Below are 17,734 nucleotides of genomic sequence, written 5' to 3'. Positions count from 1 at the left end.
GGCTCTAGAGTTAGATAAATTTCATTCAAGCTTCACCTCCATATTTACTAGCTGGATGACCTTGGGCAAGTTACATAACCTAAATTTCAGTTTCCTCATGGAAAAGTGAGGGTCAAGCTGGTACCTACCTCACAAATATAAGGACTGATTCTAGTCCTCCTGGATATGAGAATGACTCCAGCTGGCATACCAAGAACATCTGTTTGAATATATTTCCCACTTAAGACAGTATTTGGGGGGCTGGGCTTACTTAGAAGCTGGAATATTATCTCTGTATTTAAAAAGAGAGAAACATAGGCCAAACACCCTCCGACATAAACCACAGCAGGATCCTCTATGACCCACCTCCCAGAATATTGGAAATAAAAGCAAAAATAAACAAATGGGCCCTAATTAAAATTAAAAGCTTCTGCACAACAAAGGAAACTATAAGCAGGTGAAAAGACAGCCGTCAGAACAGGAGAAAATAAGAGCAAATGAAGCAACTGACAAGGAATTAATCTCAAAAATTACAAGCAACTCCTGCAGCTCAATTCCAGAAAAATAAGCAACCCGATCAAGAAAGGGGCCAAAGAACTAAACAGACATTTCTCCAAAGAAGACATACAGATGGCTAACAAACACCCGAAAAGATGCTCAACATCACTCATTATCAGAGAAATGCAAGTCAAAACCACAATGAGGTACCATCTCACGCCAGTCAGAATGGCTGCTGTCAAAAAGTCTACAAGCAATAAATGCTGGAGAGGGTGTGGAGAAAAGGGAACCCTCTTACACTGTTGGTGGGAATGCAAATTAGTACGGCCACTATGGAGAACAGTGTGGAGATTCCTTAAAGAACTGGAAATAGAATTGCTGTATGACCCAGCAATCCCACTGCTGGGCATACACACCGAGGAAATTAGAACTGAAAGAGACACGTGTACCCCAGTGTTCATGGCAGCACTGTTTACAATAGCCAGGACATGGAAGCAACCTAGAAGTCCATCAGTAGATGAACGGATAAGAAAGCTGTGGTACATATACACAATGGAGTATTACTCAGCCATTAAAAAGAATACATTTGAATCAGTTCTAATGAGGTGGATGAAACTGGAGCCTATTATACAGAGTGAAGTAAGCCAGAAAGAAAAACACCAATACATATATATGGATATATATGGAATTTAGAAAGATGGTAATGATGACCCTGTATGCGAGACAGCAAAAGAGACACAGATGTATAGAACAGTCTTTTGGACTCTGTGGGAGAGGGCGAGGGTGGGATGATTTTGGAGAATGGCATTGAAACATGTATATTACCATATGTGAAGTGAATCGCCAGTCCAGGTTCGATGCATGAGACAGGGTGCTCGGGGCTGGTGCACTGGGATAACCCTGAGAGATGGGATAAGGAGGGAGGTTGGAGGCGGGTTCAGGATGGGGAACACATGTTACACCTGTGGCAGATTCATGTCAAGGTATGGCAAAACCAATACAATATCATAAAGTAAAAAAATTAATTAATTAATTAAAAAAAATGTACGAGAGAGAATCTCTGCTGAGGGTTTAGAGTTTAAATGAAATAGCGTTTCCCATTTTGTGTCATCTAATACAAAATGAAATCTGGGAAGTGAGGTTATCCAAACATTAGTGTACTTGGAAACAGAAGATGAAAATTACATTGAAAATTACACTGTTTTCAAGGGGGTCGTCTCAGGTTTTGTTGCCTAAAACCTTATGCAAATACCAACACAAATGGAAGCAGAGATGTCAGTGATAATTTTGTCATTTAAAAAATATAAAGTCTTTTCCGGTATCCCTTCTTTAAAGATAACAACCAAAGCGGTTTTTATTACTTGGCTTAGTTTAAGACCTTTCCAGTTAGGGAACTCAGAGTTAGGTCCTTCAACAACAATTATTTTCTCTTAAACTACTAAGAAATATGATAAGAAAAGTTCACAATGTAAGATAAATCAATCACTTCTTTTCCTTATAAGCTTGTTTCTTCTTTAGAAACATGAAATCAAAACCAAATATTTACTGGAAGAATAAAGGTCCAAACAGCCACTACCTATGTTCAGACAGGGCAACAAAGATTAGCAAGACTCCAAAGATCATCTGTAGGCATAACCTTGAAAAGAAAAGAGGCAGGGCCATGCTTCCTGAAGACCTAACTTATTTTCTTCCACCACCACACGGTAGAGTATGCACCATTCCCTACCATGCCAATTCTCGAAGGCAAGGCAAAAGACCGACGGCACGTGTAAGACTTTGTAAGTTAATCATGTGCTTAAATATCAGGTTTGGTGGTCTACAGACTATCAAGAAAGACAATTTTAGGTCTCATTAAATACCTTACTGTAAGATAACTGACATATATTAATTAAATCATCCTCTCAACCCAGTCTGAGGTAGCTTTTATCAACTCCTCGTGTTGGGGAAATTTGATCAAGGAGAGTAATAATGGTATTTTCTATTTACAAAATATCTTTCTTATAAAGAGTTCTACATGTTTATCGTCTCAATCTTCTAACATTCCAGTGAGGTAGGTGGTAATATTACCTTTTCCTTTCTCACAGGTACAACGCTAGGGCTCAAGGGGCTTAATGACTTGCTCACTTGGTAGCCTGTACTTCAGCCACTAACCAGAACACACTGCATGGGATTAACACTAGACCGTGGGCTCCAGTCTGAACTGCACATGATTCAAAAGTGTCAAGCTTCTGGTTTTCTCTACAGTCATCTTTCAATGTGTCACATTCCAAGAAAGACTGGGGTCATGCTTGCTGTTTAAGCTCATGTGCTTACTGTTCATAAAGCTCATTATCATTTCTCTAAATTGGACTATTCAAGTTTTGTCAAAATGCCTGAAAGCTAAATTATTTTTTTGTTTACTGTCTGTGCGCTAGCATTATAAATGATGTCATCAGGAATCTGCAAAACTCTTAGACAAAGCTGCAGGGCCAATAAAAGCAACTCACTTGGGGAAGAGTGTGTTTCTTCTTCTCCCCCTCTACTCCCATCCTCCCCCGTCCCCCCACCTTTTTTTTTTTGAAGTAGGCATCACACAAAAAGATGACTCATTAAGCCCAGAAGAGTTGACCATGCCATGTAAGGGCTCCTTATGCAGCCCTCCACAAAGAGACCTGAGTGGCAGCATAAGGCCTCCTCTTCTGTGCATTTCCCTCCAGGCAGAATGTGCATTTGTGTGGCTACATACACAATTATAATCTCCCCTGAAAAGCAATTCCTTCCATATGACAGGCTCAACAGTGGCCTGAGTGCTAGCCTCATGTTGCCTGTGCAGCTAACACGCTGAAATACCAGATGCGTTTAATCTCTCCTTTCTGAAAACCACTGTGATGGGACAGGAGAAGCGAAGCTGGAAAGAACTCCACACAGAGAGAAAGGGGGCAGCCCGGGCGCCCAAACTCATTCTCATGGGCTGAGCTTCTTTGTGCGTTGCCTACTTACGTGTCAGTTTCCAGGACTTTAGGGCATGAGAACCATGGAGCCGAGTGGTTCTGGCAGCCTCTCCATTTGACAAGCAAAGCCAGAGACATGCGGCCTTCTGGTACATTTCACATTCAAAAGTGTTATTGTTTTAAGCATGCCTATTTTAAAATATATAATTTTCCCATTTAGGGCACATGTTGTATGTAAGTTGGCCACAGGAGGAGTTCTGCCACATGATTAAAAAAAATAAATAAATAAAGGCAATGGCTCTTATACAGCCCTTTCCCTGCCAGATACCTCTGTTTACTGGGGGCCGGGGCGGGGTGTGGGGGTGCTATTCCAGGTGAGAGAAGTCTGAATTTCACAAACACCTGATGTGAAGGCCAGGGCACAAACAGATTTCTGTCTGAGATTACAGAAACTGAAGCCTGTGTTTTATCACAATTACCTGTAATCTCAGGGCCAGATAATAGTATTAACAAGACCTTGGGCTACACAATAGGACAGCTGGAAAAAGGCTCTTACTCTCTCCAAAGAACAGTGCTTTCAAAAAAGCTAATTCAATGAAGAAAAAGAAAGGGCTCAGAAAGTGCCTTCTCAAACAATATTTACTTTTACTGGGTTCCTGCTAATCAAACACAACTTAGTCAAAAGCTTTTATGAAAAATACATTGGATGATTTCAGCTGTAATTACTTTGTTTAAAGAGAAGTGCTTAAGAGAAAACATAGCTAATGGGATCAGTAATTTGGTAAGTTCAGATGTGTTTGGGAAAACCCCTCCTCTCTTTGATAAATCATTAAAATTCTGCTCAGATAAATGTGTTTTGACTTGAAATTCCAATCATAGGATGAGCTATTTCCTAAGGCCCGTAGGGAAGCACCCAGCAATTGGCTGACAAGGGTAATTCCAGGCTTAATCAAAGCATGTTACTCTGCCCAACTGAAAACGGGATCTCCAGGAGATGCCTCAAAATGGTATAAAATTTCCTTCCTTCATAAGAAACCATTTGAAAAAAGGAACTAAATCTTACTGCTGTGTAATCAAAACAGAGAAAACATGGTGTCAACCAAGAAATTATATTTACTCATTTAGTAAACATAGTATATATGCAAGTAACGGTGATCCCCAACATTTGGACAGCATTCAGAGCAAAGATTTTAATCAGTTCTCCTTTGGTTGTCAATGGAAGAAGGGAAAAAAACCCTAGTGTCTCTCACACAGCAGGAATTCAATAACTATTTTCTGAGCTGGATTCCTTTCTTTCATTTGAAAAAAAAAATTATTTTGCTACTTAAAGCAGTGTGCGTGTGTGCTAAGTCGCTTGAGTCGTGACCGACTCTTTGCAACCCCACGGACTGCAGCCCGCCAAGCTCCTCTGTCCATGGGATTCTCCAGACAAGAACACTGAAGTGGGTTGCCATGCCCTCCTCCCGGCAATCTTCCTGACCTAGGGACTGAACCCAAGCCTCTTACATCTTCTGCATTGGCAGGCAGGGTCTTACCACTAGCACCATCTGGAAAGCCCACATAAAGCACGCTGTTCATTTAACAACTGTGCACTTAACTTGGGCCAAGCACTGTGCTAGATTTTGGAGATACTGAGAGAATGAGCCTGCCCTTATGCTTACATTCTAGTAAGAAACAGACAGTAACAAGATACACGAATAGATTAATAAGATAATTGTGATAAGCGCTAAGAAGCATATAAACTGGAAGATGAACCAGAGATAACTTGATCATCTATCTCTTCTGAAGTCTTTTTTATTACTTTTTAAAACTTTGATTACCTAGTCAGCTTCCTAAATTCACTCATTTAGCAAATGTGGTATTTATAACAAAAAATAGTAATCTCCAACTTTTAGATAGCATTTGGAGGGAAGACTTTAAGATTACCTGAATATATAAATGATAGGCAAAGTAAAAAATTTACAGAACTATTTTTAATCCGTAGAATAATACTGACATCACTTGTAGTCAGTTACCCAGGAGAAACAGAGGTGGGTAATGGTCAACAAACAGCATGCCTTAGAACTCACTTGCTCTCCTCTGACAGCCTCCGTTCCCCATCCCTAACCCCCTCCAACAGAAACATTGATTACATTTATTAAGTAGCTTATGGAATCTTTAGAAAGATGACTGAAGCAGAGTCTAGGCTGAACTTCCAGGAACAACTCCCAGAGGCACACCCCAGAACTGGGCCGCCTAGGGAGCTGCTGCCCCTGTGATGGCGATTTCTTTTTTTGCTTTTGGATGAATCCTGATAGGCAAACTTACTTTTGTTTGAATATGATTAGTGAACCTTCCAAATCCAACCCTATGCTAGTGCCAATCCAACCCATTGCTGTTTACAATATGTCAACAGAAATGCTCATGGGACTTTAGAGTGCTCGGGTTGTTGCAGAAAGGAAAATAAATAAATATTATAGATGTTAAATGCTGACTTCCTAAGTCTCTGGATACTATTCATAGGTTTACAATATATGAAGCTGGTCACTTAAAAACAGTAAGGCACATGTCCACAAAATCATCTCTTTCTTCTTCCCCCTTTCCCCTTCCTTTCTTCTCTTCCTAATTCTTCCTTCCTTCCATTCTTTCTTTCTTGTTCCCTGAATAGCTTCTCTATATAAAGCAAAGCATGAATATAACGTGCCACTCCCTGCAGGAAACTTACGCCATACATGGGAGATGGGATCTAAGTGCTATAACAGACTGAGTGAACTGTATGTAGGCAGGTGTCTCTGCTCTTTTCCCAGTTTCAGTTCAGTTCAGTCGCTCAGTCGTGTCCAAGTCTTTGAGACCCCGTGGACTGCAGCATGCCAGGCTTACCTGTCCTTCACCAACTCCCAGAGCTTGCTCAAACTCATGTCCATTGAGTCAGTGATGGCATTCAACCATCCCCTTCTCCTCCTGCCCTCAATTTTTCCCAGTCGGCACTTATTACACAGTTACTTTGTGTTACAGTCACTTATGAATATTACGTTCATGATTATGTGAACATATGCATTACTGTTTCTAAGTGACCAGCTTTATTATTATAAACCTAGTTTCCAAAGATTTAGGGAATCAGTGTAACACCTATAGTATTTATTCCTTTTCTTTCTGCAACAACCTGAGCTCTCTAAAATCCTATGAGTATTTCTTCTGACTTACTATAAATGGCAATGTTTCCTAGCATGAGGCTGGGTTTGGGAGATTGGAAAGACTGATGTTGAAGCTGAAACTCCAATACTTTGGCCACTTCATGTGAAGAGCTGACTCATTTGAAAACACCCTGATGCTGGGAAAGACTGAGGGCAGGAGGAGAAGGAGACGACAGAGGATGAGATGGTTGGATGGCATCACTGACTCGATGGACATAGGTTTGGGTGGACTCTGGGAGTTGGTGATGGACAGGGAGGCCTGGTGTGCTGTGGTTCATGGGGTCGCAAAGAGTCAGACACGACTGAGCGACTGGACTGAACTGAACTGAACTGATTATATTCCAACAAAATTACGTTTGCTTATCAAGACTCATCCAAAAGCAAAAAGAGAAATTATGTCTGGCAATAAAACAAGTTGCTATCAGCAAATGCAAAAAAAAAAAAAAAACAAACCCCAAACCAAGATTAGTAACACTTAAGAATCTTCAACATAGAAGCAGTCATATGTCAGAACCTCTGCCAAGGCTTGAAGAAATTTTAACCTCATGACTGAAAGGGACTGTATCAGTGACTGTTGGAGGCTGTTTTAGTCCAGGGACTCTGAGAAGCAGACAAGAAGACAGGATCAGACATGCAAGAGATTTAGGGGATGAAAAGCCCATGAGGGAATATGCGGAGGGAGCTGGAAGAGACTCCGAGAGGTGACAGATGCACTGCAGGGCTGACCCGCGTAGAGAAGAGAATGGGAGTATTAGACTGCGGTGCGGTGGGAGTCCTCAAGCCTAAGTCACCATTAGAGGAGTCACACTTCTCATAAAAGTGGGTCTGCCTGCCTCACCCAGTCATCTGCTGGGAGCAGCCTGCAGGAAGTGTGACCTCAGTGTGAACAAGGTGTTGGATTGAGAGCTGGAGTTAATGATCTTCCCCTCCCACACTAGGAGGCAGTTTCATGGGTACCACAGATGTATTGTGTGTGCTAGATTGCTTCAGTCGTGTCCGGCTCCGTGACCCATTGCCACAGATGTATTACATGTTTTTATTAAAAAACAGGAATAATAATAGCAGCTTATATCTACTGAGCACCTACCTAGATGCTCTAGAGGAAAAGATATCTTACTCATCTTTATATATCCTCTTTTCATAATGTATCAGCCAGGTGTTGCTCTAAAAGCTTATATGCATGAGGTATTATTATCTATATTTTGCAGATTAGGCATCTGAGGCACAGAGAGGTTGAGTAACTTCCTCAAGGTCACACAGCTGCACAAAGTACATAGATTACGGTCACGCAAGCTCCCCTAAACGGTCTATTTTTAGTTGTAATCTTCCTTACTGCTTGCCTTTGAGAGATGAGTCCAGTGGAAGAAGGAACTGGGATTTTACTATTCTTTGATCCATCCTGATTCCTAGGACGCCCCCTCCTGGCAGAAATGTTAAATTAAGCCCTTGGAGTCATCTGAACTGACTCCAGAATCCATGCAACCATGGAGCCTCCGTTTTGGAGTTGTTCAAGGTATTTGTAGCATAGAGTTTAACAATGCAGACTCTGAAATTAGACTGCTGGATTAGAATCCTGCCTCCAGGACTCACTATTTATTTAATGCCTTGGTGCTGCAGTTTCCTCATCTATGAAATAGAGATAAAAACTGAAACTATCTTCATGTGCATTAATATGTAAAGTATATAGAATGTCACCTGGTACATACTAAGTACTTAATAAGTCAGTTATTGTTGTAGCTGCTCACACTTGGGGGACCCTAAGGTCAGATTATTCATGTTGCATGGGTGGCTCAGGTGGTAAAGAGTTTGCCCACAATGCAGGAGACCGGGGTTCAATCCCTGGGTGGGGAAGATCCCCTGGAGAAAGAAATGGAAACCCATTCCAGTATTCTTGCCTGGAGAATCCCATGGACAGAGGCGCCTAGTGGGTTACAGTCCATGGGGTTGCAAAGAGTTGGACACAACTGAGCAACTAACACTTTCACTTTTATGTAACACACAGGTATGTATAAGGTGTCTGTATTGTGAAAGGCAGGTATACAAGGATGAGTAAGATACAATTTCTGTTCTCAGGACACTTGTTTGCAACTAATGAACTGTTTAAGAGCTCCAGTCTTAAAAGGGAAGCAAGGATCACACCCTTTACAGGCAGCAGCTATTTTGGTTTGTTTATTTTTATCTCTGGGTTTGAACTGTGGTGTTGGAGAAGACTCTTGAGAGTCCCTTGGACTGCAAGGAGATCCAACCAGTCCATCCTAAAGGAGATCAGTCCTGGGTGTTCATTGGAAGGACTGATGTTGACGCTGAAACTCCAATACTTTGGCCACCTCATGCGAAGAGCTGACTCATTTGAAAAGATGCTGATGCTGGGAAAGATTGAAGGCAGGAGGAGAAGGAGATGACAGAGGATGAGACAGTTGGATGGCATCACCGACTCACTGGACATGACTTTGGGTAAACTCTGGGAGTTGGTGATGGACAGGGAGGCCTGGCGTGCTACAGTCCACGGGGTCGCAAAGAGTCATGGTTGAGCAACTGAACTGAACTGAACTGAAGAGAGGGGAAAACAGGCATGGAATTCCATAAACCTGGATCTGAATCTGCATCACCACCTGTGTGCATCACCACCTATGTGACTTTGTACAAATCAATTAGCCTTTCTAAGATTCAGTTTTCTTATTTGTAAAATGAGATTTTAATAACTACTAAATAGGACTAATAATTATTGTTGTTCAGTTGCTAAGCTGTGTTCAACTTTTTGTGACCCCACGGACTACAACACACCAGGCTTCTCTGTCCTTCACAATCTCCTTGAGTTTGTTCAAACTCATGTCCATTAAGTTGGTGATGCCATCCAACCATCTCATCCTCTGTCACCCACTTCTCCTCCTGCCCTCAATCTTTCTCAGCTTCAGGGTCTTTCCCAATGAGTTGGCTTTTTGCATTCATTATCAGTCCTTCCAATGAATATTCAGAGTTGATTTCCTTTAGGATTGACTGGTTTGATCTCCTTGCTGTCCAAGGGACTCTCGAGAGTCTTCTCCAGCACCACAATTTGAAAGAATCAGTTCTTCAGCGCTCAGCCTTCTTTATAGTCCAACTCTCACATCTATCTATACATGACTACTGGAAAAATAATAGCTTTGACTACACGGACCTTTGTCAGCAAAGTGATGTCTCTGTTTTTTAATATGCTATCTAGATTTGTCATAGCTTTTCTTCCAAGAAGCAATGGTCTTTTAATTTCATGACTGCAGTTACCATCTGCAGTGATTTTGGAGCCCAAGGATATAAAATCTGCCACTGTTTCCACTTTTTCCCCATCAATTTGCCATAAAGTGATGGGACCAGATGCTACATTCTTAGCTTTTTGAATGCTGGGTTTTAAGCCAGATTCTCACTCTCCTCTTTCACCCTCATCAAGAGGCTCTTTGTTCCTCTTTACTTTCTGCCCTTGAGCAGGGCATGGCAACCCGCTCCAGGATTCTTGCCTGGAGAATCTCCATGGACAGAAGAGCCTGGTTGCAAAGGGTAACACAATTGAGCAACTAAGCACACACACACACACACACACACACACCTGCATGTCTGGGGTTGTTGTTACTTCTCCCAGCAATCTTGATTCCAGCTTGTGATTCATCCAGCCTGGCATTTTGCACGATGTACTCTGCATATAAGTTAAATAAGCAGTGTAACAATATACAACCTTGAAGTCCTCCTTTCCCATTTTTGAACTGGTCTGTTGTTCCATGTCCGTTTCTAACTGTTGTTTCTTAAATCTGCATACAGATTTCTCAGAAGGCGGGTAAGGTGGTCTGGTATTCCTATCTCTTTAAGAATGTCCCACAGTTTGTTGTGATCCACACAAAGGCTTTGGAGTAGTCAATGAAGCAAAAGTAGATGTTTAGCTGGAATTCCCTTGCTTTTTTTCTATGATCCAGCAGATGTTGACAATTTGACCTCTGGTTCCTCTGCCTTTTCTAAATCCAGCTTGTACATCTGGAAATTCTTGGTTCATGGACTGTTGAAGCCTAGCTTAAAGGATTTTGAGCATGACCTTGCTAGCATGTGAAATGAGCATATTCTTTGGCGTTGCCCTTCTTTGGGATTGGAATGAAAACTGACCTTTTCCAGTCCTGTGGCCACTGCTGGAGTTTTCCAAATTTGCTGGCATGTTGAATGCAGCACTTTCACAGCATCATCTTTTAGGATTTAAAATAACTCAGCTAGAATTCCATCACCTCCACTAGCTTTGTTTGTAGTAATGCTTCCTAAGGTCCACTGACTTCACACTCCAGAATGGCCGGCTCTAGATGAGTGACCACACCATGGTGGTTATCTGGGTCATTAAGGCCTTTTTTGCATAGTTCTGTGTATTTTTGACATCTCTTCTTAATCTCTTCAGTTTCTGTTAGGTCCTTGCCATTTCCTCCTCCTTTATTGTTCCTATCTTTGCTTGAAATGTTCCCTTGGTATCTCCAATTTTCTTGAAGAGATTTCTAGTCTTTCCCATTTTATCGTTTTCCTCTATTTCTTCGCACTGTTCACTTAAGAAGGTTTTCTTATCCCTCCTTGCTCTTCTCTGGAACTCTGCATTCAGTTGGGTATATCCTTCCCTTTCTCCTTTACCTAATAATACCTTGTATGACGGTTGTGAAGATGAAACGAGTTAAGGCACAGTGTTAAGCATAAATGAAGTGTTCAAAAACTATAGCTTCAAAATAACTGTGGGGGTTGGGGGTGGGAGAGAGGGTCAAGAGGGGGGGATGTATACTTACAGCTGATTCACGCAGTTGTACGCAGAAACCAATGAGACATTGTAAAGCAATTATCTTCCAATCAAAAAAACAAAAAAACTATCCAGGGACTTCCCTGACAGTCCAGTGGTTCAGACTTCACCTTCCAATGTGGGGGGTGTGGGTTCAATCCCTAGTTGGGGAGCCAAGATCCCACAGGTCTCATAGCCAAAAAACCAACACATAAAACAGAAGCAATATTGTAACAAACTCAAAAAAGAAAAAAAAAAGATCCACACTAAGAAAAAAAAACTATCCAATTTATTATGATTCCTCTGTAAGTACAGCCTGCAAAGGAGAAAGACCAGCCCTGATTCCCTGGAGTTACCTTTCATGCCGGTCCACTACCAACCTAGTGAGAACAAACACTTTCCACAGAAACAGAAGTGGTAAATAGGAGCATGAGTGAGAGCAAGCACCTCCCCCGTCTAGGTGGGGGAAGATGATAAACTTCACACCCTCTTGCTTATACTCACGTCAGCACGTAGGGAGTGTGTTTTGCAAACCTGGGACCAGAACAGGCCCCACACCCAACCAGATACACAGACACACCTCAGCCTCTGGCAGAAGCTTCCAATAAGTAGCTTTCATGAAGCTGGAACTCTTTCAAGGGCTCTATATTTATTTCATCTCTTTTCCAGATTCTCCTCTCTCTATTTATGCCTGGGCATTAACACAGTTTCTATCACTCCATTCTGATGACTGCAGGCATGAACATCACAGAGCTGATTCTGTAATGATGATCTTAAGATACTAAAGCCATTCCAGGCCATGATTACAGGTTCCAAATCCACCAAGTCAGCAGGGAACGGATCAGTTTACCCAACATGATGAAAGATTCTTTTCTTCACTAGTAGTGAAAAAGGCAAATAGAAGCCCTGGCTAACAGGTAGAAAGGAAAACCTATAGATATTCACTGAATAGGTATCCCTGTAATTTGTACATAATACTAAAAAGAGGTCTCCATTTACACTTACTAAGGGATATTGAACTTTCACTTTTCCCATGCACTGAATACCTAGAGCTTTCCCGTCTCCCCAATTTTCTTTTTCTGTATGCATTTTCTTGTCTAGTTCTACACACGTGACTTTATAATTTAAAAAAAAAAAAAAAAGAAGAAAAGGAGAAGAGCCAAATCAAGTCAAACAAAACCTCCACAAGTATTTAAATTTTCAAACCAGAAAATATTTCATTAAATTAATCTATAAGGGACGATTTTCAGTGGTTGTTAAATGGAGGGTGAATGCTTCAAACAGCAACAGCATGCCTCTAAAAGAGACCAAACTGAAATGGGCAGGGTTGCTCTCAACTAAAGACAAATGCATTTCAGCAGAGTTGTATGGTTTGAGCAACCGCGAGGAAGGCAGTGAGTAGTATGACCCTGCTTAGGGCAATATGAATGTCTAGGCAGTGACTGGGACATGGAGTTAAGACACTTAAATATGCAACAGAACCTGAAAGAGCTTCAATAATCCAGGGTTCAATAATTAGGTAAGTGGTTGGATGCTGAAGTTTTTTCGGCCAATCTGAAACTTTGATTCTGTTTATAAATTCATTATCAATAATGCCATTGGCTTAGTCTCCCTGAAAAAAAAAGCCACTTATGGAGGGACCATTAACTTCTACTCACCAAAGAACCAGTAATATTAAATATGTCAAGCCTTTGAGGCATATAATTTAAATATGTCAAGACTTTGAGACAAATATCCAAGGAACTGAACAAAGGACTAGGCTTTTCAAATATTTCATAGACTCATTAGTACCGAGTAAGTAAGAGAAAAAACATAAAATTCTTAGCAAGAGTCTAGGCATTGCTAGACATTATTATTCATTGGATGCAAAATTATCTGTGATTTAATTATGCTCTTTAGGTATATATGAGTGAGTGAAATCGCTCAGTTGAGTCCAACTCTTTGAGATCCCATGGCCATAGCCCGCCAGGCTCCTCTGTCTGTGGAATTTTCTGGGCAAGAATACTGGAGTGGGTTACCATTTCCTTCTCCAATTAGGAGAAATAGGTATATATACTCCTTTCAAAAGCCACATATACCCCTTAACCTTGGTGAAAAGAGTTCTAACTTCATAAGAGAAACGCATATCAAATCTACCCTGGGACTATCTGTCACTAACCAGTTGAAAATATCTGATGGTTTGAGTTTGATATATTTTGTTGGAAAGACCATAGGGAAACAGGGATTCTCCTACATTGCTAACAGCAGTGTAAAACAGTCCAACCCCTGTGAAACATGACTTAGCAATGTCTACCAATATTTAAAATGCATATATCTCTGACCCACCAATTTTACTTTGTGGTTTTATCTTTGCAGATATACTAGTAATGGCACAAAATTACAGGTTATTCAGTGGGGCATTTTCAGTAATGGCCTTCTCTGGTTAGACAGAGTGGTTCAGACAGTAAAGAATCTGCCTGCAGTGCGGAAGACCTGGGTTTGATCCATGGGTTGGGAAGATCTCCTGGCTACCCACTACAGTATTCTTGCCTGGAGAATTCCATGGACAGAGGAGCCTGGCTGGCTACAGTCCACAGGGTCGTGACTGGACATGACTGAGTGACCAACACACACATTTTCAGTAATAGCAAAAGGCTAAAAACAACATGTGTACCAACCAAGAACTGGTCAAATAAATTATTTCAATACTATGTGGCTAAAAATTTTTTTAGAAGAATGAGAAAGCTCTCACTGATATAGAAATCACTATGGACTCTGTGGGAGAGGGAGAGAGTGGGAAGATTTGGGAGAATGACATTGAAACATGTAAAATATCATGTAAGAAACGAGTTGCCAGTCCAGGTTCGATGCACGATACTGGATGCTTGGGGCTAGTGCACTGGGACGACCCAGAGGGATGGTATGGGGAGGGAGGAGGGAGGAGGGTTCAGGATGGGGAACACATGTATACCTGTGGCGGATTCATTTTGATATTTGGCAAAACTAATACAATTATGTAAAGTTTAAAAATAAAATTAAATTAAAAAAAAAAAAAGAAATCACTATGAGATATATAGAAAGAAAAAAATACATTACCTCTTATATACATAATAAACTAAACTCTGGAAGGACACCAGGAAACCAGTTAACAGTGGTTACTAGTAGTGGGCTGAGGACAGATGAAAACTGGCAGATGAGGGGGAAAGGGCTGGAAGAGACTTTTTCTTATAAACTTCTTTATATTTTTTAATCTAGTTTCCATATGACAAATTCAGAAATTTAAACTGGAATTGTTTTTCATTTAAAAAAATGTGTATAGTATCGATATATCCATACAATTGAATATTACTCAGTGATAAAAAGAAATGAGCTATCAAGCCTGGAAAAGATGTGGAGGGACCTAAAATGCATTATTGCTTAGTGAAAAAAGCCAGTCTGAAAAGGATATACACTCTGTGACTCCACTGCATGATATTCTGAATAAGTAAGACTTTAGAGAGAGTAAAAAGGTCAATGGTTGTCAATGGTTGGGGGACAGGGGAAAGGATGAATAGACAGGGGGTGGAACTACTCTGCACAGTACTATAATGGTGGATACCTGACACTATGCATTTGTCAAAACCCATAAAACTGTACTGACACAGACTGACCCTAAGGCAAACTGTGGATCTTAGTTAATAATAACGTATCAATATTGGTCCATCAACTGTAACAAGTGTACTATACTAAGAGATGTCAGATGTTAATAACAGGAAACTGACTGGGAGTACATGGGAACACTATAATATTTGCTTAATTTCCTGTAAACTTAAAATTTCTTTAAAAGTAAAGTCTATTAATGTTTTAAAGGGCTTCCTTGGTGGCTCAGTGGTAAACAATCCACCTGCCAATGGAGGAGACGTGGGTTCGATCTCTGGGTCTGGAAGATCCCCGGACAAGGAAATGGCAACCCACTCCAGTATTCTTGCCTGGGAAACCCCCATGGACAGAGGAGCCTGGCCAGCTACAGTCCATGGGGTTGCAAGAGAGTTGGACATGACTTAGCGATTAAACAACGTTTTAAAACACGTGCCCTTACACGTATGCATATACCTACACACACCCTTTTTTCATCCACCCTGAAGGTGCTAAGTGTGCATTACGTATTACAGCCGCAGCCCTCCTGATCAAGAACTCAAGCTCAGGAGTGGGCAAATTAGGTTCTGATCCAGGCCATACCATTTCCTAGCGGTGTGGCTTTGTGTAAGTTATCTCTTCAGCCTCAGTTTCTCCGTCTGCAAAATGGAAGGAAAAGTTTCCTCCTAGGGCTGTTACGAAGATTCAATAAAGAACGCATGTAAAATGCTTAGCATAGCGCCTAATGTAAAAGAAACACTCGAAAGTGTAGTTGCCGCCGCCGTGACGGTTATATGACGGCTCACGGAATGACTGATGTGGCGCTTCAAGGTTCTAAGGTTACTCCACTAGCAGCATATCATAACATCCCCAAAGCCCCCCACCCCCGCCAATTCTCAACTCCAACCTAGCCCACTGTGAGCACAGTCCACACTGCCTGAGCTCCAGCGGGTACACTTCAGCATTCTTTATTCCCCAGATGTTTTCCTCTTCGCTGGGCCTTACACCTTCAGGCCCCTGGATCAGCGCCCCCTCCTCGCCCCTCCCTAGCCCACCCGACCCATTCACACTCAGATCCCGCCCCATCCTCCTCCCCAGACCCTGGCCTAATGCGTTGGCATTTCTTTCCTTCCCCAAGGCTGAAGGAAGCGCCTACCCAGATACTCGTAGTCCGGTAGGGCTAGGCGCTCCGGACTCAGCATCCTTTGATCAGGGTGGCTTCAGAGCTCCAGCTCCTCGGCTTCCGGAACCCAGGTCTCCCGGCTCTCTCGGTTGCCATGGCACCCACGCGGCGGGAGAGGCAGGAGGCGGAGGAGGTGTCACGCAAACAGTTTCCGTATCGCAACTCCAAGCTGGCCGTACCAGTTCCGGGAGCAGTCGCCTCGCGGCGGTCTTAGTTTCTTTGGACTCCCTTTCTTGAGGCGATGGTTTTAGAGGAATTTGAGGCGGAGAGTTCCTCTGAAACCATCATATTTCCCGGTGTGGAAAACTTATTGCCAGCCCTCCATATACCCTCAATTTCTGAATTTCATGACTCTTCCTGCTTTATACAACTGTTATCCTAATAGTAGCCTTGATGGTTTAGTCGCTAAGTTGTGTCCTACTCTCGTAGACTATAGCCCATCGGACTCCTCTGTCCATGGAATTCTCCAGGCAAGAATACTGGAGTGGGTTGCCATTTTCTCCTCCAGGGGATCTTCCCGACCCAGGGATTGAACTCAAGTCTCCTGCATTGCTGGCAGTGTCCTACATAGCAGGCAGATTCTTTACCAACTGACCCACCAGGAAAGCCCCACAATAGTAGCTCCCACCTCTAAATCTCCATAAACATTTAACATCCCATCATCAATTTTTTTTTTTTTTTTTTGGTGGCTTCCCTGGTGGCTCAGACTGTAAAGCCTCAGCCTGCAATGCAGGAGACCTGGGTTCCAGGAGTCTGGAAGACCCCCTGGAAAAGGCAATGGCACCCACTCCAGTACTCTTGCCTGGAAAATCCCATGGATGGAGGAACCTGCTAGGTATAGTCCATGGGGTCACAAAGAGTCGGACACGACTGAGTGACTTCACTTTCTTTCTGTTTTATCTGATTATTTACCATCTTAAATTACTACAAAGTGCTTTCACATGCCCATATCTCAGCTGCTCCTTGAGGTCAGAGATGTCTTTGCTTGTGACAAGACTGGGCATCCAGAAGGTGCTCATTAAATCATCTATGACTTCATGGACATTTCGTCTCAAATTCCTCTTTATCTTTATAGCCCCTCCTTCTACTTCTGTCTCTTACTATTTGATATCCTTCCCAAATGTCTTTTTTTCCCCCTAAAAGACGCTCCACGTCTTGGGGGAGTGGGATGCACAAACAAGGACACCTATTGGATTTTCCCCCCTCATATTCCTAATTGCTCACTTTTCCTTTAAGAAGGTAGAGAACTCCGTGGTTTTCAAGTCTCCAGATATTCACATTCAGTATTTGTCTTTCAGCCCCTCTCCACACCCAACAAGGGGTTAGTATTGTACAGTACTTGTCACAGTTCTAACGCAGTAGAAAAAGCGACTCTGTCCTCACATTTTTAGCTAGCTCTCCCCCACACAAGGTGAGGTTTTGCGGACAGAAAGAAAACAAAAATCATTTTTTCAAAGGAATGACTGGGAAACCAGTAGACCACCTACACTGGGAGGAAGAGGAAAGAGGAGGCTCTCTTTGTGTTCTGAGTGGGTCTATTCTTAGCCTCCTCCAGCAGAAGCTTCAAACCTCCTAATTCTCCCTTTCCCTTAAAATTGTGTATGTCTCA

The 17,734-nt window shown here is 42.1% G+C and overlaps 1 protein-coding gene across 2 annotated transcripts in view; it reads right to left on the bottom strand.

The window, feature by feature from the left end:
- The window catches only part of CSTPP1 (centriolar satellite-associated tubulin polyglutamylase complex regulator 1), a 210,658-nt gene extending 194,403 nt beyond the window's left edge, over nt 1-16,255 (bottom strand). Inside the window, exon 1 of one of the 2 annotated variants that reach the window (XM_005216409.4) lies at nt 16,099-16,255. In XM_005216409.4, the coding sequence (XP_005216466.1) occupies nt 16,099-16,144 (46 nt within the window). In that variant the 5' untranslated portion in view covers nt 16,145-16,255. 2 annotated transcript variants of the gene reach the window in all.
- Nucleotides 16,256-17,734: the final 1,479 nt, after the last annotated feature.

The sequence above is a fragment of the Bos taurus genome, chromosome 15, assembly GCF_002263795.3.
Source record: "Bos taurus isolate L1 Dominette 01449 registration number 42190680 breed Hereford chromosome 15, ARS-UCD2.0, whole genome shotgun sequence".
Lineage (NCBI taxonomy): Eukaryota > Metazoa > Chordata > Mammalia > Artiodactyla > Bovidae > Bos > Bos taurus.
The sequence above is the reverse complement of the archived record's forward strand: the minus strand, read 5'-3'. Positions and strand labels throughout refer to the sequence as shown.